The following is a 27714-nucleotide window of genomic DNA, read 5'->3' as shown; positions in this document are numbered from 1 at the left end:
CGGGTCTGATTCGGAAGCCGCAGACCCACCGAGGAGCTGGCACGCTAACGAAAACCTCGGCGCCGTCATTTCAGAGTCAAGGAAACATCGTCAAGGAAACATCAGAGACACAGGCTGAGCCTGCCGTCCGACAGGCCCTCCCGCGGGGAATGCTTCCGGGGCAGGGGGCGGGGCTGCCGGAAGTGGCCGGACGCCGTCTGCTGTTCGTTGTTTAAGCGGCTGACGGGAAGGAGAAGCCGAAGCCCCGGCGGCGCCGCGGGGCGGCAGTCACGACCTGATCCCGGGCGGCCGCTAGCCTCTGGACGAGCCAGAAGCCAGGAGTACCGGCTGCGGAGCGGAGGGGCGAGACGCCCGCTCGCCTTCTGATCTCATCATGTCGCGGGGCTCCATCGAGATTCCCCTCCGGGACACTGACGAGGTAAGTGTCGCGTATGGGGGAGGGTGGGGGCCGTGAACTTGGAGGATCTCTTCCTCTCCCCTTCTCTTCGACTTCGTCTCCTAAGCGAGAGCACCTTCTCCCCCAGGAGCCCAGGTCGAAATCCCCCGCCGAAATCCCAGCCACCTCCTTCCCCAGCTCCTGCACCTTCCCAGGCTGGGAACATCACGTCCCCGCAGCCTCGGAGCCACCCCGAGGAGTACTTGAAAGTTCCTTTCCTACCTGTTCGTCTGTTACAGTACTCTGCTCTCTTCCTAATTCACGGGCGCAGGGGTGTGAGAGTGCCGATAAATTGTAAGGCACCTCAGATAAAAGAGGTGGGCGCTGATGTCACCGTGGTCTCTCTGCTGCTCAAACTATCTTTCCCAGAGAGTACATAGGAGTCGCCCTTTATCCCTTAGAAACTCGCGTCTGTCATGGTGCACTGTGTCCTCCACACACGGCTCCATCAGCGAAATAGAGACCCAGAGATATAGCCTCCACTGTGCACAGATAGAATTTAACCCTGTCTCCCTTCCCACGCCTCATCATGGGTAGTCTGGGGCTTGTCTGAGTAAAGCTCTCAGCAGTGATGTTTATATCCAATATATATATATATCTCATACTTGTACTTTTGTTGGGTTGAGATAAGATACTGAGATATAATTCACTTAGCGTCAAATCCACTGGTTTTCAGTAGTATTTGCAAAGTTGTGTAACCATAACCACTATCTAATTCCAGAACATTCACCTACTGGTAATTTTTGTGCCCACTTTCAGGAGTGTCAGTGACACGCAAATGCTGTCTCCCTGATTAATGTGTACAGGGGCATTCAACTTTGCATTGCCTCTGGATTATGCCTCTCAAGTTGTCAGACCTATAGCATCAGAGTGTCTGGGGTGCTTTTCTGCACTCTACCTGCATTATGTGTTAACCAGGGTTTGGTTTTGTTATTTTTGAGCAAGCAAAGCTTTTGGAACATTTTATAGTTCTAGTGATTTGAAGACAACTAGCGGTATTTGTTGGCTTCTCTATGCTTTTATCTTAATATTACCATATGACCTATTTGACATGTGTGCCTTAAACATTTCTTAACATATATTTGCTCATCCCTATTGAAAGTGAACACAAACCCTCTGTGTATCCATGTTGATGTATATTCTGAAAAGCAGCAAAGAAGAAATGTGAATTTAAGGAAGAAATAAAAGTTAAAACCTACATTTTGTGTTTTAGGTCATTGAACTTGACTTCGATCAGTTACCGGAGGGAGACGAAGTTATCAGTATTCTGAAACAGGAACACACACAACTGCACATATGGATTGCTTTGGCGGTCAGTGTTCATGTAACAAATATTTTTTATATGTTGACTGGAAAAACCTATGATTTCTATTTCCAGATACAGTAATAGCCAGCTTGGGAGCATGATAAGTAAATTGTACCATGTGTGTGGAAGTTAATTGTATTACCATTTATAGAACAAGAAGACCAGTTTCCCAAGTGATGTGCTAGTCCACTGGTAAATTAGTATGGGTTGGTAAAGGCAAAATTCATTTACATTAAACGTTATTCTGTGCTGAGTATTTGATTATTTATTAATTACTCAGTGAAGACTGGCTTATGGTTTGTAGATAATCTGAGAAAAAACAAGATACCACCATGTAAACATTACTTAGTGTTGTTGTCCATAACAATAAAACATTTCCCATAAAATACTCTAGAAAGTGATTACATTCCGGGCTCGCTCACAAAAGCTCTTTGGGGTGAAGTTTATCTCAGTTTTGTTTTTTGTCCTCTTTGATCCCTTCCACAGCATAAACCCTCCTGGAGATTCTCAGGAGAATCACTTCAGAGAGCCTAAAATTCTAACATCCTTCACTCTCCCCAGAACTGACTGCCTAATGTTTCCTTTTTGTGAGAACATCCTAGTAGATTATTCTGGTAATATAATACAACATATACTGCATTCATTTTTGCAAAGCAAGTGTGCCACAGGTCACTTTCATGTAAAGATACATAGGAGGTACCTTATATTATCTTGAAAGGTAGAAGTAGATCTAGAATTGAACTTATATCCAGTGCTCAAACTTAACTGTAAAGAATTTCTTAGATATAGATTTACAGAGAAATGCTTTTAGTGACAATAGTGCCTTTCTGAAGTGTCGTTTTCCTAGTCTGTGGAGAACAAGCCATTAATGCTTGTCACATAGTTTTTAAAGCCAGAGGGAATTTAGATTTTCTGTACTGTAATGCCTTCTTTAACAGCACTTACAGAAAAAATGGAAGATTGAAGTATTAGCATGGTACCTGTGGTAAAATTGATGAAACATTGTGGGCTGTAGTATGGTACAAAGAAAAGAGTGTAGGCTTTGGGATCAGAGAGACCTTTGTTCAAATTCCTACTTGGCTGCTAACTAGCTGTGTGACCTTAGACAAACGATCTACCTTCTGAGCCTGTTTTCTCATCTATAATGTGATGTTAGTATTCACTTTAAGAGTGATTATAGTAGATTAGATTGTAGTAGATTGTGTAGATTAAAGATAAGTATGTAAAGCTCCTGGTGCAGTCTGTGGCTCATAGTAGTTAATAAATGATGAATATTCTTTTTAGTATTAGTAAATGAAACAAATGCCCAAGGAAGTTATTCAGCAGGCCCAAAGTCATGGATAATTTTGATTGATCTAGAACCAGAGCCTAAGTTTTCTGTTTAGAATTCTGTATCCCTGTCCCTCTCCTTATTGCTTTTTCTCTTGGGCTCTGATTTAGTTTGAAATCAACTACTGCTAGCTAAGTAGTAATTTGGAAACATTGATAGTGATTATCACTTTTTTAACAGCTTTATTAAGGCATAATTCACCTATAATAAACTGCACATATTTGACATGTACCATTTGAGATGTTTTACCATATTTCACCCCTGTGAAATCACCACCACAATCAAGAATAATATATCCATCACTCCCTAAAACCTTCTTCCAGACTCTTTCCCACCCCCCATGGTGCTTAGCCTACACCTGATCTGCTTTTGTTGCTAAAGATTGCATATTCTAGAGTTTTATACAAGTGGCATCATTTCAATATGTACTCATTTTGGTCTGTCTTCTCTCAGCATAATCATCTTGAGATTTATCCACATTGTAGTATGTATGAGTAGTTCTTTACTTTTTTCTACTGAGCAGCAGCCATTATACCACAAGCAGATTATCACTGCTTGTTTATCCATTCACCTGTTGATCAACAATCGAGTTGTTTCCAGTTTTTGGCTATTACAGACAGAGCTGCTGTAAATGTTTGTATGCATCTTTTTGTATGGACATATGCTTTAATAATCCTGATCTGATTCTTTACCTTTTAGCTGGAATATTACAAGCAAGGAAAAACAGAAGAGTTTGTAAAGTTGTTGGAAGCAGCACGTATAGATGGCAATTTGGACTATAGAGACCATGAGAAAGACCAGATGACCTGCTTGGATACATTGGCAGCCTATTATGTACAACAGGCTCGGAAGGAAAAGAATAAGGATAATAAGAAAGATCTTATTACACAGGCAACCCTGTTGTATACCATGGCCGATAAAATTATTATGTATGATCAGGTAAAATAAGATTTCTTTGAATTTATGAAAGGGAAAAAAAATACCACATGAAATAAAATGTGTGTGATAGGCAACAGATTTTTTTTTTGAAAGAATTTTTCTTAAAATAACGTGGTTGATAATAAATAGTCAAAAGAAGGAATTCCTTGTTAAAATGGAAATTTCTTTGGTTGTTGTACTGTTGAAGTAACGTGGGCAAATTTAGCATACATAAAACTTATCCACATGTTGAGTCAATAATTCTTTCATCTCCAGGTGAATTTCAGGCATATTTTAAGGAGTCTAACTTTTCTTTTCGTCATTGTTCCTGGCACAGATGACTTGCATTTCTGGATAATTTCTTGATTTGTAATTAAGAATTACCTATTGGTAGTTCAAACACATTATAGTCAATAGAAGAATTTGTGTGATACTCCACCTCCTTCCTATATAGTTTTCATTTTATTGTTGTATATTCATGGTAAATTATGGTTAGTCTTTGGTAAAGTCAAGTCTAAGATGATGTATTACTTTTTCAGAACCACTTGTTAGGAAGAGCCTGCTTCTGCCTACTGGAAGGTGACAAAATGGATCAGGCTGATGCACAGTTTCATTTTGTACTCAACCAGTCTCCAAATAATATTCCAGCCCTTCTTGGTAAGGTATTTTTGGCAGCCATTTTAGGAAACTGTTTTTCATCATATGCCTGGAATATATTTCTTTGGCCTAGACAGCAGCATAGAAGAGCTTTACCTTATAAAAACGATCTGCAGGGCACCTACGTGGCTCAGTCGGTTAAGCATCTGACTGCAGCTCAGGTCATGACCTCACGGTTAGTGGGTTACTGAGTTTGAGTCCCGCATCCAGTAAGCTCAAGCCCCACTTCCAGTGAACACGAGCCCTGCTTCGGGTTAAAAAAAAAAAAAAAAAAAGCAGTCCCCACTTTGGGCAAGCCCCACTTCTCTCTCTCTCTCTCTCTCTCTCTGTCTGTCTCCCTCTTTCCCTCTCTCCCTCTTTCCCTCTCTCCCTCTTTCCCTCTCTCCCTCTTTCCCTCTCTCCCTCTCTCCCTCCCTCCTCCCTCCCTCCCTCTTTCCCTCTCTCCTTCTCCCCCTCCATACCTTGTTCATTTGTGCCCTCCTTGTCACGTAAATAAATAAATACATAAATAAATAAGATCTACAGTGATCTATGATCATTGTTTCTTTTTAAGCTACATAAATAGAAGCTATACCAGTTAAGAATAATCTGTAATCCACTTCTAAAGAGTCAATAAGCAATTTCTATTTGGACAACGGTCAGCTCTTTTACTTATTGTTTTATAATATTTAATATGACTTTTATTTATAAGCATACATTAATATATTCTTATGGAAAACAGGTTTTGATATGAAATCATTTTTACTGTATTCAAGTATTTCTTATTCAGAGATGTATTTGATTTAGGTGAGTTCATGTAGAGTGTATGAGACTTGTGTTTTTTAAACAACTCATGTTTATCTTTAAAAATCATTTAGGGAAAGCTTGCATTTCATTCAACAAGAAGGATTACAGAGGAGCTCTTGCTTACTATAAGAAAGCATTGCGTACTAACCCAGGATGTCCAGGTAAGAGAAAAACTTTAAGTCTAAGCTGTGTATGATCCAAGTGAAAATATTGAGGATTTGACAGTTGCCTATGAAGTTAGTTGTGAAAAGATGCTATAGGGTTATTGAAAGAATTGAAATTTTTAAAAAATGTTATGTTTGATCCAAAAGCTGAATAGCAGATCATCTTATAATCTTTTTGTTCTTACACTATTTTTCTATTGAAAATCAGTGATTTAGGAAATCTTATTGAGAATCAACTATGTGCCAGGCATTGTTCTAGACCCAAGGAATGCAGCAATGAACCAAAGAGACAAAAATCCTTGCCCCCATGGAATTCATTTTCCAGTGGAGAAGATAAAACGAGTAAAATATAAACTATGCAAGATAGTGGTAAAAGGAAAGTAAAGCAGAAAAGGTATATGAGAAGAACTGGGGGTTTGCTTAGAAAAAATAAGGAAAATATGTCAGTGAAACAGTAACATTTGAGTAAAAACCTTAAAATAATAAGCATGTAGATTAAATGGGAGAAGATTATTCCCAGAGAGGGGTAATAGGAGGTACAAAGACTCTGAGGAAAGAGTGGGCCTAGCAGGTTTCAAGAACAGTGAGGAAGCTAGTGTGTCTGGAATCAAGAGGGAAAATGAGGAGGAAAAGTTGTAAGAACTGAGTCAAAGATATAACCAAGGACCAGTCATGTAAGGCATAATAGATTAGTATAAGGACTTTAGCTTTTACTCTGACAGACATAGGAAGCCATTGGAGGGCTTTGGGCAAAGGAGTAAGTAACATGATCTGACTCATATTGAAAGGATCATTTTGAGCTTCTGGGCTGAGACTAGAGTGGGGCAGGGGGGCAAAGATAGAAGTAGGGAGACCAGGCAGAAAGCTGTTGCGGTCATGTGGGTCAGAGATGATTGTGGCTTGCACTAGGGTGGCAGTAGTGGAGGTATAAGTGATCAGATTCTATGTATACTTTGAGGGACGAACTGACAGAGTAGATGTGATATATGAGCAACTGACAGAGTAGGTGTGATGTATGGGCCAAAGGAGGGATCAAAGGTAACTCCTTTGCATAAGCGACTGTAAGAGTAGAGTTACATTTTAGTATATCTGGAAAATAGTTCAAGAAGAATTATTTTTCAACATGAAAATTTTAAAATACCTTTTAGATGTACAACTGGAGAGGTCAGGAGGGCTGTAGTTCAGGAAAGAGGTCTGAGCTGAAGTAATTAATTTGGAAGTCGTCAACATATAGGTGATGTATAAAGCCATGAAACTATGAGGTCGCCAGGGGAGTGAGTGTAGGTAGAAAAGAGGCCCAAAGATGGAGTTCTAGGGAATTCTGCCATTGTAGAGGTTAGGGAAATGAGGAAGATGCAGCAAAGGAGCCTGAGAAGGAGCAGCCAGATGTAGGAGGAAAAGAGAGTAAGTGCAATGTCCTTGAAATCCAGTGTAAAATGTTTCCAGGACAAGACATCAGACAGTATCACATTCTATTGTTAGGTCAAGTAAAGTAGGGACTGAGAATCAATCATTGAATTCAGCAGCATACTAAGCATTAGTGACCTTGATAAAAGCAGTTTTACTGGAATGGTGGGGGTGAGATCCTTGTTGGAATGCATTTAAGAAGATAATGGAAAAGGAAAGTTATTAGAGGCAGCACACACCTGTAGATAGATATGTCAAGGAGTTTTGTTCTCAGGGGAAGAATAGGAGTGGGTTGACAATTGGAAAGGAAAATGGAATCAAGAGAAGATCTTTTTAAGATGGGAGAATGTATATGGATGAGAATGATCTGATATAGAAAATTTGATAATGCAGGAAAAAGAGGAGAGGGTTGCTGAAGCAGTGTCCTTAAATAAATGAGAAGGGGTGAGATCTCATGACCAACCAGTGGAGAGGTTGACCCTTCATGGGAACATGGTAGAGTTTTGGCATGGCCTTAAAATTGGGGAGCATGTGTAAGCATAGCTCTGAAGAGAATGACAGTATGTGCATGTAGTCAGGCACGATATTGAAGACCTTACTGAAGCTTTTTGCTCTCTGTTTAAAAATTTCTCTTCAAAAATTAAGACACTGAAGGTAGAGTGTAACCAGGAGTGCTGGAAGACAAGAGAAATACCAGTATTGTAGGTGTTCTGTTTATGATGAGAAAGGAGGAGAGCAGTATGGTATACTATCCACTGAAAGCAAGTTTGTGGTCTACCAGAAGATTTTGTAGTGTAAATATACTGAGGTTAATTTCAGGATTTTGAGGCTCAATGTTTAAGTATTTTGTTTAATTTGAACCCTAAAAATGTCCTAGTTTGACAGACTGAATGACTGGTTTTTTAGCGGAAGTTCGTTTAGGAATGGGCCATTGCTTTGTGAAACTTAACAAACTGGAAAAAGCTCGTCTGGCATTCAGCAGAGCCCTGGAACTCAACTCCAAATGTGTGGGAGCATTGGTTGGACTGGCTGTACTAGAACTCAACAATAAAGAGGTATGTGAGTGAAAAAAAAATTTCCTGACTGATTTGTCAGACTTACTGTTCCTTATCTAAAATTCTTGAGGCCAAAGTGTTTTAGAGGTCAAGACTGCAGGTAATAGGTTATTGGGATGCCTGGGTGGTTTAGTTGGTTAAGCATCTGATGCTTGGTTTTGGCTCAAGTCATGATCTCGCAGTTTGTGAGTTCAAGCTCTGCATTATTAGGCTTTGTGCTGACGGTGTGGAGCCTGCTTGGGATTCTCTGTCTCCTCTTTCTGTTCTTCCATCCCCCCTTTCTCTCTCAAATTAAGTAAATAAACATTTAATAAGAAGATTTCATGTAATAGAACTATAATATGATGCTGGACTGCGTAATATATAATACCCAGGTATTAGGACACCACCCCAAATGCAAACATGTATTTCTGTGTCAGAGTGAGTGACTGTTCACACTAATAGGGTAACCTCACAATTCAGGTAAAGTTTTGCCACCAAGTGAGCTTACTGCAAGATTACAAAACAGCTTGTGTTTTAAGAAGTTTTTGGATTTCAGAATTTCAGGTGAGGAGTTGGTAGGTTGTATATCAGTTTGGCATGCTTTCAATTGCAAGTAACAAAAAGCATACTACAGTGACTTAAACATGAGGGGTTTTATCATCCACTAAACCAGCTATCTAAGGTCTTGGATTTGGCACCTCAGTATCATTAAACCCAAAGTTTTACATCTTTCTGTCCTTAGTATGTGGATTTTCCTTCTCATGTCTGTCACCTCATAGTTGCAAGATAGCTGCTGCATCTCCAGGCATCTCATCATTTCATCAGCCTGATATGGAGGGAGGAAAGGGAAAGGATAAACGGCTTTCTGTTAGAGCAGTTCTGTCTCCATCATGCTTCCCCTTGTGTATAATTGTCTAGACAGGGTTATCAGGGTTTCTCAGCACTATTGACATATGGGGCTAGATAGTTTTTTGTCGTGGGAAATTATCCTACCCGTTGGTAGGCTGATCAGCAGAATCCCTGACTTCTGCCCACTACATGCCAGCACATCCGCCCTGTTGTGATAATGAAAAAAATGACATTACCCCCAGTTTAGAAGTGCCTGGGCCAATCCCCAGAGAAGGGAAATAGATTATCTTAACTGTTTTAGATCAGTCATCATTCATCCCCTGAGGTTTGTAAAGAGGAAAAGGGAACTTTCCTTCCTGAAATTAAAAAATCTCCACAGGCTGTAAAGTGTGGCCTCTGTTAACAGGGTAAGAAGGGTGTACAAGCTGTTGGGTAATCCACAAACATCTGCCACACCAAGAAGACAGCTAAAATCTATAAAACTAGAAGGGGGCTTTTTGTGAGGGAGGTTCTAACAATTTAACTCAGTATTTGAAATTTTTTTTATCCCTGCTGAATGTTAACTAAATAAGAGCTATGTTTGGTGTCTGAACTTAGATTTATATAACCTATTTTTCAGACTATAAAGAAAATTTTCAAAAAATGCTGATTAAACGAACCATGAGGTCCTGACCTGAGGCAGAGTCAGATACTTAACAACTGAGCCAGCCAGGTGCCCTGATCCCTCTGGTTTAAATGAAGGAATCCACCTCCAAAACACCTCGTCCTCAGCTTGCTCTCTTAAATTTCAGAGATGCTAGGAGTGCCTGGGTGGCTCAGTCAGTTGAGCGTCTGACTTTGGCTCAGGTCACGATCTCGAGGTCCTTGAGTTCGAGCACTGCGTTGGGCTCTGTGCTGACAGCTCAGAGCCTGGAGCCTGCTTCAGATTCTGTGTCTCCCTCTCTATCTGCCTCTCCCCAACTCATGCTCTATCTCTCTCTCTGTCAAAAATAAATAAACGTTAAAAAAATTTTAATTTCAAAAAAAAAAAAAAATGCTGATTAAATAATGGCCCTGTTGTCATCATTTTTCTTTTAGGCTGATTCCATCAAAAATGGTGTCCAGCTTCTTTCCAGAGCCTATACTATTGATCCTAGCAACCCCATGGTATTGAACCATTTAGCAAATCACTTTTTCTTCAAAAAGGTAAGAGAACTCAATTTATTAAAGTTGTTTGCTTTTAAATCCTGATTTGTTTTTCTGTTCTGCAGTTGATACTCTACTTTTTAACTTGGAAAAAAAAATTAAAAATCTCAGTAGGTTTTTTCAAATTAGAGTTTGTATTAGTTAATTGGGGGTGGGTATGTTAGTTCATTCATTCACTCATTTTATATTTATTGACCCTTTATACTATACCTAACACTGTGATAGGGATGTGGAGACCAATAAGATAGAGTTTCTGTACTCAGGAGTTCAGTTTCATAGAAAATGCAGACATGTAAACAAATGTAAATATAGAAATAAAGGTCTCTACCCTGCTGTGGTAGAAAAACGAAAGAGGAAGTGATCAAGTGGTTAAGGAGGTTTTCACCAAGAAGGAAAAGCCCTTGAACTAGGTTTTTAGGAGGAGATCTTTAGGTAGTTGAAAAGGGAAAGGTACAGATCTATGAAATATTCTCAGTAGTTTAGTAAAAGCATGGCATATGGTGGGCTCATGATAGACAATGCATTGGATCCAGATGGTGGGACACTGGTGTGATATAAGATGTTTGGACATACTTCTCTAGGCAACCAATGAGTCATTGAAGTTTTTGTTTGTTTTTGCATGTTGATCAAGATGTATTTTTTAAAGTTGCCACTAATTCTGTAGAAGCAATGGTATTTTAGATTTTTTTGAATGTTAAAATTCGGTATTTCATTGGCAAAGTTATTATACAGTAAGTATGAAAGTTTTATCTGCCATATGGAAACCAGGTACTAAACTGTACTAAGAACTTTAAACTAAATAGCAAGTTAGGTAAAAGTTCACTAAACTGTATTAATCCTTATTAATAATAGATACTATATCACCATGATTATTGCCACTAATATGCAAGTACTGTTATCTTTTTAAAATGTTTATTTATTTTGAGAGAGAGATTGAATCCCAAGTAGTGTCTACCCTGTCAGCACAGAGCCCAATATGGGGCTCAATGTTATGAACTGTGAGATCATGACCTGAGCCAAAATCAAGAATTAGACACTTAGCCAACTGAGCCATGCAGGTGCCCCCCAAGTACTATTAAATATGCATTCTGTGGGAGTACCTGGCTGGCTCAGTCAGAAGAACGTGTGACTCTTGATCTCAGGGTTGTGAGTGTGAGCCCCACGTGGGGTGTATAGATTACTTAAATAAGATTTTGCAAAAAATGCATTCCATGAATTTGTATAGTAGTCACAACATTCCTATGAGATAGTTAATATTATCCCCATTTTGTGGATGAATAATTGAGGCAGAGGTTATAGCCTAAGGTCATACAGCTATTAACCATAATGCTGTACTTCCTCTGGCTATAGAAAGCATACTTGCTGTTCATAATGAATTAATTATTTAAGCTTTATGCTGTAACTTTTATAGTATGAAAAGGCAATTATTTAGGGAGAAGATGGAAATGTATCTTATAAGTACTTAAAGTGTTACTGTTTCAGATAAAACAGTTACAGTAAGTTTGGTTTTTACTGAAAAAAACAAAGGACTGATAATCCTAAATATTTGAATATATATTTAATAGTCATTGCTCACAGCTGTTAGGACAGCATTCTTGAACCAAATGAAAAGGATTCCATTTTAAATTTGAGGGACACCTGGGTGGTTCATTCGGTTAAGTGTCTGACTTCAGCTCAAGTCATGATCTAGCAGTTCGTGAGTTCGAGCTCCCTCTGTCAGGCTCTGTGCTGACAGCTCAGAGCCTGGAGCCTGCTTTGGATTCTGTGTCTCCCTCTGTCTCTCTGCCCTCCCCCGCTCGCACTCTGTCTCTCTCTGTCTCTCAAAAATGAATAAACGTTAAAAAAAATTTTTTAAAAAGAAAGTTAAGTAAGACCACTTGCCAAAATTCACTCATCTAGCAAATAGTACAGTTGAGATGTAGTATTTCAATTCTCTGCCCACTACACTGCATTGCCTCCCCTGTAGAGGAATCATTTAACCAGATGGGGGGAAAGGTATTATTAATTAATATCCCAGACACTCAGTAATTAACTAGTAAAGTAGGTTTAGAAATGGGAGGAGCCATGGTGACTCCTGGAGCAATTACCACAGACCTCCAGAAAGAACTGAGAACTGAGCTTGGTTGTTTGATTGGAAAGAGAAGCAGCTAGAATGCAGAGTGGATTAAGGACAAAAATTGGGGCATGAGGGGAAATCAAAGAGATGTGAATGAGGACTTTAAATTGGAATGTAATCTTCAATACTTTTTATGTTGAATTTCAAAGTAGAATCATTTTATTCCCTAAGAGATATGTCATGAGTCAAGGAGTAACAAAAATAGAAAAAGTATATTCCAAACCCAACATTTGACCTTTACCCTCATCCCAGGGACCAATATATAAATTTAGCTAAAAGGCTGTGCAAAATAATTCAGAGTGTAGAGTTTGAATTATTTAGTTCAAATTCAGGTATCACCACTATATAGTTATGTTGCTTTGGGCAGATAATTTCCCTAAACTTAAATTTCCTTACTTGTAAAACAGTAATAAATACCTACTTTATAGGATTTGAGGAGTGGCATTTAGAATTAAATGTAATGTGCATATTAAATACTTATCTAATGGGAAAGAGTTACTGTTAAAACTACAATTACATTATTATTCCTAATATTAAAAAAAAAAAAAGTTGAAACTGTCCATTGACCAAACAGAGGCTCTCCAGACCAGACTTATAGCCAAATGGGTAAAACATGTCCTTATTAAAACCAGAAAGTTGTTTCCTATCCCTGATGTATAAACTCTGACTTTGAGATTCTCAGGAGATTAGCTCGGTAATCCAAATTAAGTCATGACCCATGGGAAAGTCATGACCCATGTATTCAAATAGAGCTGAATTCAAATCTGGTCACTTAAGCTTGCTACCCTCATGTGTTAGAACATTTCTTTGGTGTCGGGAAAAAAAAAATTGTATTCAGATTCTAGCTTTTCCACAATACACTTTATTTCTTTAAGCCTCCATTTCCCCATCAATAAAATGATAATAATGACAATCTTTGCAAGATTTTTGACTGAGCCTAGAACTAATGTAAATATCATACCACAGTGCTTGGTATATAATAGTTCTCAATAAATTGTAATTGTTCCCTTTACTAGTAATAAGGGACTTGACCTCTCAGGGTTTCTCATCACAAAAATACGGCGGATACCTCAAAGGATTGTTGCAGGATTAAATGAAGTAAGAGATATAATGGGTAGATATTAAGTTCTGGGTAAATAATGTTAGTTCCCATCTTCCCTGAAGTTATTAGCAAGGGGAATGAGAAAAATGATTTGTAATTCTAGGTATTGTGCTGTTATTGTTCATTCAGTGAACACATTTTAAAAATGAAATTTGAGGAAGCCTTATGATTGAGACTGTTTGAGTTGTTTGAATTTACTCATTTGGTTTCTGGATCTCCTTGTTCAGGATTATAGTAAAGTCCAGCACTTGGCTCTCCATGCATTCCATAATACAGAAGTGGAGGCTATGCAAGCAGAAAGTTGCTATCAGCTGGCTAGATCATTCCACGTTCAGGTAAGGTCATTTCCAACCTTCTCCAAATAGCTAATTCTTTTGTTTTATAGTTTTTCAAGTCTTTTCAAAACTTTTGTACATTAAAAAGAAGGCAGAGAATCTTTCGTACATACTGTTGGTCTTGTTTTATTTTCATTTTTTAGGAAGATTATGACCAAGCTTTCCAGTACTACTATCAAGCCACACAATTTGCCTCATCCTCTTTTGTGCTGCCATTTTTTGGCTTGGGACAAATGTATATATATCGAGGTGACAAAGAAAATGCATCTCAGTGCTTTGAGAAAGTTTTGAAAGCTTATCCTAATAATTATGAAACTATGAAAATTCTTGGCTCTCTATATGCTGCCTCAGAAGATCAAGAAAAACGAGATATCGCTAAGGTACATTTTAAAAAATCTTAGCTATTCTCCATTATCACTAGACTGTCATTCCTCATTCTTGTTATTGCTAGTAGAGATATGATGGAAGCAGTTTTGTTAGCCGAGCTTGTTCCAGTTGAAATAACGAACAGTTGACGTATTAAACAAGGTAGAGTAGCTACCACTTTTTACTTTGACAGCCTGTAGTTGCTTAATTAAGCCTGCTTTAGCTTAATGATCTCTTTTATCCCAGGGCCATTTGAAGAAGGTCACAGAACAGTATCCTGATGACGTTGAAGCTTGGATTGAATTGGCGCAAATCTTAGAACAGACTGATATACAGGTATTTTAGCAGTGCTTTTTGTCTCCTACATAATGTGTTTTTTGAAAGCGTGGTATAGTGTTTCTCCCTTTCGTTTTCACTTACACCGAATTCTCTCCACCATGAAAATACAGGGTGCCCTTTCAGCCTATGGAACAGCTACACGGATCCTTCAGGAGAAAGTGCAGGCCGATGTCCCTCCAGAGATTCTGAATAATGTGGGTGCCCTCCATTTTAGACTTGGAAATCTAGGGGAGGCAAAGGTAGGAAAATAGAAATATTCAGTTCTTACATACTGTCAGGTGGAACACACACCTTTTTAGATGTACCAACTAAGTCTTAACAATGTAATTTTCTTTTTTTTTCATAGAAATATTTTTTGGCATCATTGGATCGTGCAAAGGCAGAAGCTGAGCATGATGAACATTATTATAATGCCATTTCTGTTACAACATCGTACAATTTAGCCAGGCTGTATGAGGCAATGTGTGAATTCCACGAAGCTGAAAAACTATATAAAAACATCTTACGGGAACATCCTAATTATGTTGACTGTAAGAATTGTAAACTTTTTTTTATGAATTAAAATTCCCACAACAGCAGCAAAAATTTAGCCTGAAAAAAAAAATCTTTCTTAGAACCAATAGTAAAAAAATATGAAGGTTATCATGTCGCCTTTTCTTCAAGACAAATTGTGGCCTTAAAAAAATAAAAAAGATGCAGCTTCACTTAAATTTATGCTAGAAACTAAAAGAAACAACTAAAAATGGTTGAACCATATTTCATAAAGTAGGCGATCTTCAGTGTGCCAACTACCTTTATTAGACTTTGAACAATTCCTTGGCATGTTTGGTGCTAGATATACTTTTCTGATGCTCCTGCTCTAATTTCATATTCGCATTTTTGCAATGTTTATAATAGAAAAAGCACTGTTTTACCTCAAAATAATTATTACTAAAATGTCCTACTTTGAGTTTTTACATCCTAGATGTAAAATTCAGACAGTTTTTAATTAAAAATGATTTGCAATACTGTATTTCCCTTAAAAGTACTTAAAGCTATGATATTTTGACTCTGGTTAAATCAGGAGCTATTAACTTGGCCCCTGTCATGCTGCTATGGATACAAAAGTGATTTAAAATAAATCAGATTTAGTTCAATGCCAGGCTGAATTTGGTTTGATGGGTAGTAGTAAACCATTATTAGTTTCTGGAGAAAATAACAACTTACATTTGTGCGGCACCTTTCTACTGTTCTTTAAGTGGAAGCCCAAAATTAGAGCCCAGGTTTTCTAACTAGTAATCCCTAGTAGTCCATGCTTTCACTATTTTGCCTATGACAAGCAGCTTTTTAAGAAAAAGTGACAGTACTGTGCATCAGAGAGAAACTGGAAACAGAACAGCTCTGAGTTTTGAAATAACTTTGCTGGAGATAAAGGCTTGGACCAGGATGTGAACACTGGAATAGAGTGGAAGAAATAAATCCGAGATTTCAAACAGTGACTTGATGGGAACAGAATTGCTCTTTAACTTGTGAGATTATTAATTAGTTTTATTGGTGCTCAATTTTTTTTACCTATGGGATTTTTCTGTTCATTGTGTGAATGTATTAACAGAAATCAATCATTTCAAAAGTACGGCTTTAAAATTATGGTCTTTTATAGATATTTTAAACGTAAAAACTTTTAAATGTATATTTTTAGGCTATCTGCGCCTTGGAGCCATGGCTAGAGATAAAGGAAATTTTTATGAGGCTTCAGATTGGTTTAAGGAAGCTCTTCAGATTAATCAGGTTAGTCGTATTAACTCTTAGGTTTGAAAAACAATTATTTCACCTTTTCTCCCTAGATTTTCATTTTAATGGCTATCATTTCTCTAATATCTTGACATCACCCTATTTTATTTACTTGTTGAAGTTACTATAGTGTAGAAGTTATGTAAACTTTTTGATTGTTAGCCACAGAAATAGATTTTACATCATAGTTGAGTATACACACGTGTGTATGCAACAACTAAAATGAAGGTTTTGCAAATCTTTATGTACCGTTGCCATGTGCAGTACACTGGCATTATTCTATATTCCATTCTGTTACATTTCTTATGCTGATAACTACACGCTAAAGTGATTTTACAATTCATTAATCCATCCCCACTCTCAATTTGTAAACGTGGCTTGTAAACCTCTTTGGTAATCAGCTATTGTGGAAAGGTGATTAATATCTCTGAATCCAAATTACAGAGTTTGTTTCTTTTTATATGTGTGTTTCAGGACCATCCAGATGCTTGGTCTTTGATTGGCAATCTTCATTTAGCAAAACAAGAATGGGGTCCGGGACAGAAGAAATTTGAGAGAATATTAAAACAACCATCTACACAGAGTGACACTTACTCTATGCTGGCCCTTGGCAACGTCTGGCTCCAGACTTTGCATCAGCCCACCCGAGATCGAGAAAAGGTAATTTCTTTTTGTCCCTTATTTTTTTTTCTTTTTGTATCTTTAAAACAAAACAGACACTTGATTCCTGTTTGAATTTTGTTTTATAATGTATGTTTCTTTTTATAGGAAAAGCGTCACCAAGATCGTGCCCTGGCCATCTACAAACAAGTGCTCAGAAATGACGCGAAGAATCTGTATGCTGCTAATGGCATAGGTGATTATAAGACACAGGCATCTGTAGTGATTTGTGAAATGAATGCTTTCAGAGGAATGTTTGTAGATCATAATTTCTCCCTAAATGTAATAAATGAAGTTGTATTAAAATAGGGCTTTTAGTGGCTTTTCTGGCTACAATTAGAAAATTCTTTTTTTTTTAATTTAAAAAAAATTTGTTTTTTATTTATTTTTGAGAGAGAGTATGAATGGGAGAGGAACAGAGAGAGGGAGACACAGAATCCAAAGCAGGCTCCAGGCTCTGAGGTGTCAGCACAGAGCCCGACACAGGGCTGGAACCCATGAACCATGAGATCATGACCCAAGCCAAAGTTGGATGCTTAACTGACTGAGCCTCCCAGGCGCCCCTTAATTTTTTTTTAATGTTTATTTATTTTGGAGAGAGAGAAACAGAGTGTGAGTTGGGGAGGGACAGAGATAGACGGAGACACAGAACTAGAAGCAGGCTCCAGGTCTAAGCTGTCGGCACAGAGCCCGACATGGGGCTTAAACCCATGAACCGTGAGTTCATGACCTGAGCCGAAGTTGGATGATTAACTGACTGAGCCATGCAAGCGCCCTTACAGTTAAAAAATTCTTAAATGTGAACCTTTTTATAATTTTAGGAGCTGTTTTGGCCCACAAAGGATATTTTCGCGAAGCTCGTGATGTATTTGCCCAAGTAAGAGAAGCAACAGCAGATATCAGTGATGTGTGGTTGAACCTAGCACACATCTATGTGGAACAGAAGCAATATATCAGTGCCGTTCAGATGGTAATGTCTTATCGTTCAAGATATTTTTGTATTGTGTTCATTGTTTTTTTTTAAGTTTATTTACTTAGAACAAGCTGGGGAGGGGCAGAGAGAGAGAGAGAGAGAGAGAGAATCCCAAGCAGTCTCTACACTGCCAGTGCAGAGCCCAATGTGGGGCTCGAACTCATGAACCCTGAGGTCATGACCTGAGCTAAAATCTGGAGTCAGACATTCAACTGACTGAGCCACCCAGGCGCCCCTATTGTGTTCATTATTGAGCAGATGTTTTCTTAACCATTCTGGCCCTCTCATGGAGCTGCATGCTATTTCTTGTGATACTGTGTCTATTCACAGGCTTATCATCATATAATGTTAAGGCCAGTCTTTGGTGTCTAGACAGAGATACGAGTCCTGGTTCCACCCCTAATTGCATGCCTTGGGCTCTGAGCCAGTTTCCCATTTATGAAGTGGAGATCAGGTACCTCAAATTCACAGAATTGTGTAAACATCCAGTATGAAAAGTACTGGACACCATACTTGGCACTAACGTACTAGTATATCAGTAAATACCCAAAAAATAGGATTTAATATTTGTTTGCTTGTTTTACATTCTTCTTTCTCAGATGGGAAAACTGAGTTTCAGAAAAGTTAAATGATATTTTAAAAAGAAAAAACTCCATGGGGATTAGTTTTTATCACTATAGAATTTTGTTAGGCCTTTCATATTTATGGAGTGCTTGAACTTAAAGAGTCATATTTAGCATCTAGCGGTGCCTGGCTGGCTCAGTCGGTAAAGCATATGACCCTTGATCTCGAGGTGATGAGTTCAAGCCCTATGTTGGATGTGGAGGTTACTTAAAAATAAAATCTTAAAACAAATATTTAGCATCTATAGCATATTAAAAAGTAAAAACATCCTTAGGATCTATGGGAAATACTATGATGAAAAAAAAAAGGTTCTTATCAGAGGTAGATGACAAGGGCAGGCCAGGCTCCTTGCAGTGGTTAACCTTTTTTCTAAGGAGGGTGGTTATTATCAAATTCAGAATATTTGAAAGGTACTAGCCACAAGGATTTATAGGACCCAGACTGCATATGGTAGTCTCAGAGGTCGTGTTTTTGGAGGTGGGCCTTCCTGTTCTGCAGAATGATAAAGTTGCCTTTTAAAAATGCAAGTTAATTACTAGGGATATTCAGGGGGAAACTCTTTAACCATCTTCCATGAAAAAGAGCTTGCTTATGACAAGATATGATCCATGGTCAAAAAGTGAAGTGTTCATGACAAAATTGACACCAGTATTGCCATATATTGGTTTTATAAGAAAACTTTAACAACCAGAACTGTGAGACTTCTCATGCTCATTGCCAGTAGGTTCCATCAATCCTAAAGAAAGGTGGTAGAGAGTATAGCCCAAAGGAACCAGGTATGTAATTTTTAATAAGTTGTCAGTAAGCTTGTCCATAGATTTTATTGCCAGAGATATGAAAAAAGCCATCCAATCTATCCTTTCAGTATTGGTCCAAGTTTCAAATGGAAAAACGATTTTGAGTACCTAGTTGTTGTTTGTTTTTTTATCAGCTTTTTGTGTTGTGAAAACCTATCCTGGTGAATGTCAAAACTCATTCTCAAATTATTCTTTGAAATTAACCATTCAAAGGGTAAAACACCTTTTCACGCAGCTTTAAAATTGCTTGAAATCTGTTACACAATGACAATATCATTTAATCCTTGTTGTATTTTAATTAACTTTTTGTTTTGTTATAGTATGAAAACTGCCTCAGAAAGTTCTATAAGCACCAGAACACTGAAGTTGTACTGTATTTGGCTCGGGCACTCTTCAAGTGTGGCAAGTTACAGGAATGCAAACAGACTTTGCTAAAGGTGAAAAGGAGAACTCCTTATTCTCACTTAATTCTATGCTGCGTTACATACTTTTATTCTATTTTATGCATGTTTGTATACCTAACATTATATTTGAATAAACTTCTTTTCTTGTCATTAGATTATATGAAATATTTGCTTTGTTTTTTACCTACAGGCTAGACATGTGGCGCCCAGTGATACAGTACTTATGTTTAATGTGGCCTTGGTCCTGCAGAGACTAGCTACCTCTGTTCTGAAAGATGAAAAGAGTAATCTGAAGGAAGTACTTAATGCTGTGAAAGAACTGGAGCTTGCACATAGGTAAAGATTTTGTAGAAACAACTTTTGAAATGCTTTGTTTCTTTAAATTCGTTTGTCTCATACAGTACTGAAAATCACTTCCCTGAAGCGATCTCTACTAGAAGCATTCCAGTGGTTTTTAAGCCAAAGCAGGTGGCTGCCACCAGGTGGCGCCAAACTGTGACCAGGACCCTGCCAGATTTGGATGGTGTAGTGTCCCCTAGAACTGGCTGGCTAGTTTTGCAAGCTTGCCCTAAATTTTCATTAATCTGACAGTAGTATTACCCAGAATTTTGCACACTTGAAATTTTTAGACCCCACTTATGTTGGTTTTATTACTTATAATGCTGTGTCTTTTCATAGAATATTAATTTTCATTGAGCTAAGATTAAGGCCTATCCTCTTAAATATTGAATGGGTTTCTGCACTGAGCTCAAAATTTATGTACTTCTACGGGATTTATTTGTAATTCTGTGCGTGGTAAAATCAAAACTTGATATCTCTTCAGATTTTGTCTAACCTTATTTAAATTCTTATAAAAGCATTTCTCGCCTCACCTGGTAGACTAAGTGCCTTTATGGCATACACCTCCTAACCCACATGCGGACGTATTTAGTAGATACAGTGTTTAGTTACATATTGGCTGCATGAACTGATTTTGAGTTATTTGTGAATTTACTGATGATATTAAATATGACTACTTATCTTCATGAACTTGTTTTTTATTAAACATATTGAGTGCTACTTTGATGAGAGTCTTTTTAAGTAGGTCTCATATAATTTTCTTATTGAGATAGCCTTTCATGTATCAAATAGGTTCATGTAACTCAATCAATACATAAACCTTTTCTCAGACTATTTTTGTAGAGCAGATTAAAAATCTAAAGAGCCAGGGCACCTGGGTGGCTCAGTCGGTTGAACATCCAAAGTGATCTCGGCTCAGGTCATGATCCTTGTGGTTTGTGGGACTGAGTCCCACGTCAGGCTCTGTGCTGAGAGTGCAGAGCCTGCTTGGCATTTTCTGTCTCCCTCTCTCTCTCTCTGTCCCTCCCTTGCTCATGTGTTCTCTCTCCCCCCTCTCAAAATAAATAAACATTTAAAAAGTAACAACAAAATAAAAATCTAAAGGGCCTGTTTCATTATAATTTTTTTTCAGTGAAGTATTTTATTTTCTCATTCCATTTAGATACTTCAGTTACTTGAGTAAAGTGGGAGATAAAATGAGATTCGATTTGGCCCTTGCTGCTACAGAAGCCAGGTAATGTTACTACTTATGGAAGGTGACTTTGGGTGAAGCAGTGATGTCGATGTGCGCTGGGTGGCCTTCCAGGGGTCGGTCTTTCCCACTTGTCTGTGAGACTCCCCAGCCTGGACAAAGTCTTTTTTCCAAGGGTCCTTTCAGGAAATATGACAAAATCAATTTAGTACAAGTACTTAAATTGTGTGGGGAAAATACTTTCTATCTATTTTCACTCTTTGATTCACATGTGGAGATAATGTTGAAAATATATCTGTGATTGGAGAGGACACTTATAATTTAGAAAGTTACCAAAGTTGACAGTATTGACTTATGAGAAACTAAGTTAATTTTGCTAATTAAAATATCCCATAAATATCTGCTAATGAGCTGGCTCTCTGGCTTGTGTAAGGAAAACAGATCCTCTGAGTTTTTGAGCAAAAAATGTACTAGCTACATTCATGTTTCTCTAAATCTGGAATATTATAGGCAGTGCTCTGACTTACTGAGCCAGGCCCAGTACCATGTCGCCCGGGCACGTAAACAAGATGAAGAAGAAAGGGAGTTACGGGCCAAACAAGAGCAAGAAAAGGAACTGTTAAGGCAGAAACTTCTTAAAGAACAGGTATTTATTGTGTTTTCAGTTATACTAGAATTCAAGAATGGTGTGCACACACACATATGCCTTGCATGTTAAAGAAGTCCTTCTGCTGGTATTCGTGATATTTTTTCAACATTTTGATGCAGTTTCTTCCTACTCTTTTTTTCCTCATAGGAAGAGAAACGTCTCAGAGAAAAAGAAGAGCAAAAGAAACTTTTAGAACAGCGGGCCCAGTATGTTGAGAAGACCAAAAATATTCTTATGTTTACTGGAGAGACCGAAGCGACAAAAGAAAAGAAAAGAGGAGGTGGTGGTGGACGGGTAAGATGTGACTCCTGCTGGTACTGATGGCACCATCCTTGTCATTTGACTTTCAGAAGTGAATATAATTGGTTCTGTTTACTCAGTGCTTAGTCCTTAGCTTTGACCTCCTCCTTTGCTAAGAGGCAGTCTTCCAACACAGTGCTTTATATGGTATTATTTGGAAATGCATTCCAGTGTTAGCTCCGTACTTGGACCTGGTGGTGACCTAAGCCACTTGAGCCATTCACCCTAATTAGAAGTCTTCAAAATATGGGCCTCACCCACCACCCCTCCCATGCAACTTGATAAGAGATCCTTCGTTTGTCAAATGGCTGATAGGATCTGACCTCATTCCACCAGCCAGGCGAGAACTGATTATAGTCTTGTTTGGATTGCAGCGTTCTAAAAAGGGAGGAGAGTTTGATGAATTTGTCAACGACGATACCGACGATGACCTGCCTATATCCAAGAAGAAGAAGAGAAGAAAGGGCAGCGGTAGTGAACAAGAAGGGGAAGATGAGGAAGGGGGTGAAAGAAAGAAGAAAAAGAGGAGAAGGTATTATCAATGTGTTGTGAATGTATTTATTGGAAAACGTGTGCAGTTTAGAATGAGAAAACCTGTGGTGCCCACGCTATCCACGTGCAATCTTAGAAAAGTCACCAAGCCTCAGTTTCCTTTGTGTAAAATGTAATAGTGATGCCCACCTCAAGTTTTGCTAGATGTGTAATATGTGAATTAATGTGAAAGAAGGGCCTTTTATTTTTTTATTTTATTTTTGTTTTAAGTTTGTTTGTTTATTTGTTTGTTTTGAGAGAGAGTATGCATATGCATGCACGTGCAAGCAGGGAAGGTGCTGAGAGAGAGGAAAGAATCCCAAGCAGGCTCTGTGCTGTCTGTACAGAGCCCAACTTGGGGCTTGAACTCACAAACCACAGGATCATGATCTGAGCCAAAATTGGAAGTCAGACACTCAACCAACTAAGCCACCCAGGCGCCCCTGAGAGAAGGACCTTCTAATCTTCCTGGTGCCATTTGCTATTAAGATAAGTGGTGCCCCGCCCATCTCTCACCGGAGGTGCCCCTGAGCTGTTCTGTTCCTCACTTGTGGTGCTTCCCTGTCCAGGAACCTCCAGTTGGCTCTCTTAGCAAGGCCTGTTCTTCCCACCCCTGGCTGACTCTACTTGGGGAAGAACCTAATGAGTTCATTCCGACATGGACCTGTTAAATGGAAGCTATGATCGGACATCAGCAGGCCTGGAATGAGTAGCTGGCAAGGAAGGAAGAAGAGAGGAAAGATGTGAGATCAGGAGCCTGGGTCTTTTCTCCCATCCTCTGTCCCTCCACCAAGTACAAGATTCAGGCTTATCTTAGATGAATAAGAGGACTCAACAGAGACTAAATTATTTGGTGGACATTGCATAAATACATGGTTCTTGCAGACTCCTGAGCTGTGTGCAGCAGTTGTAAATTATGGCCTCTGCCCTTGACGAGTGTTCTGTATGGTTGAGGATAGCCCAATAGAGAATAGCATTCAGAATGAATAATATTTTGATGACAAAGTAGTCTTAGACTTTCTAGGCATGAGTGAACCTTGACAGACTTTCTCTTGTTGTTCACTCTTGAAGACCTCCAAAGGGAGAAGAAGGATCTGATGATGAGGAAACAGAAAATGGCCCCAAACCGAAAAAGCGACGTCCGCCAAAAGCAGAGAAGAAGAAGGCTGTAAGTTTATAATACTGTGTGGTTTTTATGCCCTGCTGTAGGCACAAAGGCTTGCCCTACACAAGCATGTATTCTTCGCCTGCAGTTTCTTCAAACACAAATGCTTCTTTTTGAAGTGTGTTGGTTGCTATTTGTTATCATCACACCGCAAACTAAGTTTAACAAGATGTCCTAACGTAATGCAACCTAGGAATCGTGATTAATCTGCTATGTCTGATCTTCTTTCTGTAGCCCAAGCCAGAGCGTCTGCCTCCTTCAATGAAGGGAAAAATAAAATCCAAAGCCATAATATCATCAAGCGATGATTCTTCAGATGAAGATAAACTTAAAATTGCTGATGAAGGGTATGAATTTTTCCCTTAGCACATTCTTTTTTTTTTTTTTTAATGTTTATTTATTTATTTTGAGAGAGAGAAAGAGGATGTAAGCGGGAGAGGGTGAGAGAGAGAGAGAATCCCAAGCAGGTTCAGCACTATCAGCACAGAGCCAGACGCAGAGCTTGAACTCCTGAACCAAACCGTGAGATCATGACCCAAGCCAAAACCAAGAGTCGGACGCTTAGCTGACTGAACCACCCAGGCACCCCTCCCTTAGTGCGTTCTTTTAATGAAAGATAAGAATGGTCACTGTGCCAAAATGTCTTCCCTCCAGCTTCTTAGAATCTCTGAGGTGGAAGAAACCTTAGCACACCTCTTAATCTAACCCTGTCATTTTGTCCTGTCACATGTTTTTCCCTCAGAGAAGAAAACCTATTTTGAAATCTCATTTCTCCATGGATATTAGGTGAAATTTCCTGGATGGTATCCTTCTAAATGAATTGTCTCACTTTCCTACACTTACCAAACTGGCTAAAACTGTTATGAGTAGCCTGATCCTGGTCATGTGGAAATGGGACTTTCTTGACCATTTCCTCCCTTGTAGGGCAGTGCTGACTCAGCTGTGCCTGCTCCATGAGGGACTTCTCCTAGACTGCTTGGCCACTACTCTCCTTTAGCTTATGGCACACCTGGAGAAGCAGTATTGATTTTACTTGTCCTAAACTTGTTCCTCAAGCTGGAGGTTCCCCAGCTTGGGATAATGCTATCCCATCCCATGTATTTCTCCTGATGGCTGTCATTTCATTCATTTGTTCAACAGTCATTTGAATGTCCATTAAGAATTCCATGAGATAGTGTGCTGAGTGCTTGGGGATGCAGAGGAAAAAGTCCTAGACTCTGGCTTCAGAGAATGTGTGCTTTAGAAGCAGTGAAGTGTAACATAAACAAAAAGCCACATTATATAGTGGGATATATCCCCCTATAGTGGGATAGGTATTGTCACTTATGGTTTTGTATATTGCTCTCCAGGGTCCATACCTAATCTGGAGTTGAGGGGAGGGTTGTAAGAGACTTGTTTTGTAAAAGAAAGGCTGTTTGAGTTGAATCTTTGAAGAAGAATGGAGTGCTGGTTAGTTAGAGGTGAGCAGTTAGCATGTTGAGAGAACTAAGGGTGACAGTGGGGGTGCTGAACGATCTCTAGAGAGGCATCTGTAAAGACTTGCAGTTCCTTTTTTCTCTGAAGACACTGGCTGACACACATTGGGGTTGCTTTACCCTTGCCCACAGTGTTACCCTGGTCAGTGGTAAAAGGCCAGCATGAGCAGAGCAGTGAAATGTATTGTTTTAGAATGAGCATTGTTAAAATGTGTAGGCAGAAAGGTCCATGTGAGAGGCTGAGCTGCTGTCAAACTATGAGGTCAAGGCCAAGTTGATTTGAGCCACTTGCATCAGTTAAACTTGATCCTGAGTGTCATGAAGTGTTTGCTTATTTGGCCAGGTGGAATGGTGGGAATTGGACCCAGGAGGCCCACTGGCCTTTAGTATATATAGGGAATGAATGTAGTGTCTTCTTCTTACTCACTCTTCATATCCACTCAGGGTGACCGGAGTTACATATTGTATGTGTAGGTTTCTTCTCTCAGATTTAAGCACCAAGAGCCTTCCTTCAGTCATGTGGAGATGGTTTCATTTCTGAACAGAAGAATGTATTATGTCTCCTTCGCCCTTTTTAGACTGAACCCTGTGCCATTTAGTATTCCTTTCCATGGAATCCAAAACTGAGGAATATGCCACAGGGGAAGTATGTTCTCCTGTCCAGAGCTCTGGGGGGTGAGCAGCTGTCACCACAGTTATGGGAATGTTCTTTCCTCCAGAGCCTCCAGGAAGCCAAGATTTCCTGGGTGCCACCACCATATCAAGCATAGGTACAAGTCCCATTCCCTTTAACCCATCAACTGATAAGTAGAGGGGAACTCAGGGCAAAAGTAAGTGAGCTACAGAAGCCTTTCAGCCCTGGCTTCTTATCTTGAGTAAGACTCAACCTGGTGGAGGGCACGAGTGCAGCAGCAAATCCTGGATAGAAATGGTGCCTTTGCTCTTCAGGTATCTGATAGGACGGGGAAGAGTCCCACTCATCCAGCCTTGGGAGATGGTTAATTCTTCAGAGTCCCTACAGCCAAGCAAAATCCTAGGTTTCACTTCTGCTATGAATTTGCTTATAAAGATAAATGTAGCCCTTCCTTTTCATAATTTTATGTATGAAGTTGAGAAGTGCTTCATTCTGCTGAAAGGTGCCTGATAGAACCCAGTGAGAGTCCTCCTTTACTGTTTAAATGCTGTGTCATAACTAAAGTGCCTTATTTTTTCTTTTTAATCCTTTTTGATTGTGAAATATATCAAATTTACAAAACAGAACACAAAACAAATATCACAAAGTGAACACCGGAGTTAACACCCTCCACGTCAAGAGATAGCATATTAAATGCCCTTATTTGTTTAGACAACATTCTCTGCTTGTCAAGGCTCCCATTAGCCCAAATCCTGGTGTCTAACCAGTGCTTGTCTTTGCCAGACATCACCGCAACAGCAACAGCAACAGCGACTCCGACGAGGGTGAACGGCGGAAGAAACATGCCTCTTCGGACAGCGATTCTGATGAGAACCAGAACAAGTCTGGCAGCGAGGCCGGCAGTCCCCGGAGGCCCCGAAGACAGCAGTCAGATGAGGATTCAGACAGTGACCAGCCAGCCAGAAAGAGAAGGCCCTCGGGTTCTGAACAGTCTGACAACGAATCTGTGCAGTCTGGGAGAAGCCGCTCTGGAGGTTCTGAGATGGACTCTCGCCCGGCTTCTCCAAGTGCCGAGTCAGACCACGATTCCGAGAGAGGATCTGATAACGAGGGCTCTGGCCAAGGCTCTGGAAATGAATCAGAACCAGAGGGATCCAACAATGAGGCCTCGGATCGGGGCTCAGAACATGGATCAGACGATAGCGACTAGGTTTTATTTCATAAATAAGCTTCATCTCTGGAGGAAACTTTTTTAATATATGAAAGCTGTGACAGAAACGCTTCAGATGTTTAGTCAAACAATTGTGAAATTTTTCCTAAGGCAGTTTTTTTTTCTACCCATTTGTATATTACTAAGCCCCAAGAGATATTTCCTGCGCTAAAGTCCAGTATCTGAGTCTCTTGAGCAAGTGAAGAATGTGACTGTTCCTCGTTGCGGTACAGTTCTACCTGTCATGTGTGAAAACCACAGGAAGAATAAACCCAGATGCTATATCATTCCTACAGAGGTTTGGCTGAAACTGGCAGAGACGTCTCCTCATCTTCGTACGTTAAGCAGCATACTGTTTCGGTTTTTATTGCAGTCTTTGACCAAGTGGTGCAGGCAACTTGGTGTTCATGTCTTTGTTCCATTTTAAGTTTAGATTGAGAATATTTTTATTTTCTGGAGGAGGAAGTATCTACTGTATAATCGCACCAAAGTACAAGTGAAAGGAAGGTTTTCTCCAATAGTGTAACACTGCAGCCGTGTAGATAAAAACCACAGATACGTAATTTGTTAGGTCGACTAAGATGTGGACAAATGCTTTTCTGTTAGTAGAATGCAAAGACCTACATATGTCACACAATAAAATTCTCTTACCAACTTT

The 27714-nt window shown here is 39.3% G+C and overlaps 1 protein-coding gene across 1 annotated transcript; it reads left to right on the top strand.

Annotated features, from left to right (window-relative positions):
- CTR9 (CTR9 component of Paf1/RNA polymerase II complex) lies at positions 1 to 27714 on the top strand. Its single transcript, XM_025928338.2, has 25 exons — positions 1 to 418; positions 1650 to 1748; positions 3772 to 4011; positions 4530 to 4647; positions 5505 to 5594; positions 7911 to 8059; positions 9968 to 10075; positions 13521 to 13628; positions 13772 to 14008; positions 14241 to 14330; positions 14444 to 14572; positions 14680 to 14863; positions 16012 to 16100; positions 16578 to 16763; positions 16872 to 16959; positions 17585 to 17733; positions 19478 to 19594; positions 19752 to 19897; positions 21063 to 21134; positions 21603 to 21738; positions 21889 to 22035; positions 22416 to 22573; positions 23644 to 23740; positions 23972 to 24084; positions 26630 to 27714. The coding sequence occupies exons 1-25, from the start codon at positions 374 to 376 to the stop codon at positions 27054 to 27056; spliced, it is 3522 nt and encodes a 1173-aa protein (XP_025784123.2). The 5' UTR covers positions 1 to 373; the 3' UTR covers positions 27057 to 27714.

The sequence above is a fragment of the Puma concolor genome, chromosome D1 (genome assembly GCF_028749965.1).
Source record: "Puma concolor isolate L17-30 chromosome D1, mPumCon1.1.hap2, whole genome shotgun sequence".
Taxonomy (NCBI): Eukaryota; Metazoa; Chordata; class Mammalia; order Carnivora; family Felidae; genus Puma; species Puma concolor.
The sequence above is the reverse complement of the archived record's forward strand: the minus strand, read 5'-3'. Positions and strand labels throughout refer to the sequence as shown.

Excerpts from the sequence above, each read along its gene's own strand:
- CTR9 (XM_025928338.2), top strand. The coding sequence starts at position 374 with ATGTCGCGGGGCTCCATCGAGATTCCCCTCCGGGACACTGACGAG. Across the intron at positions 419-1,649 it reads CCCTCCGGGACACTGACGAG|GTCATTGAACTTGACTTCGA; the intron begins GTAAGTGTCGCG and ends TTTGTGTTTTAG. Across the intron at positions 13,629-13,771 it reads CTAGATCATTCCACGTTCAG|GAAGATTATGACCAAGCTTT; the intron begins GTAAGGTCATTT and ends TTCATTTTTTAG.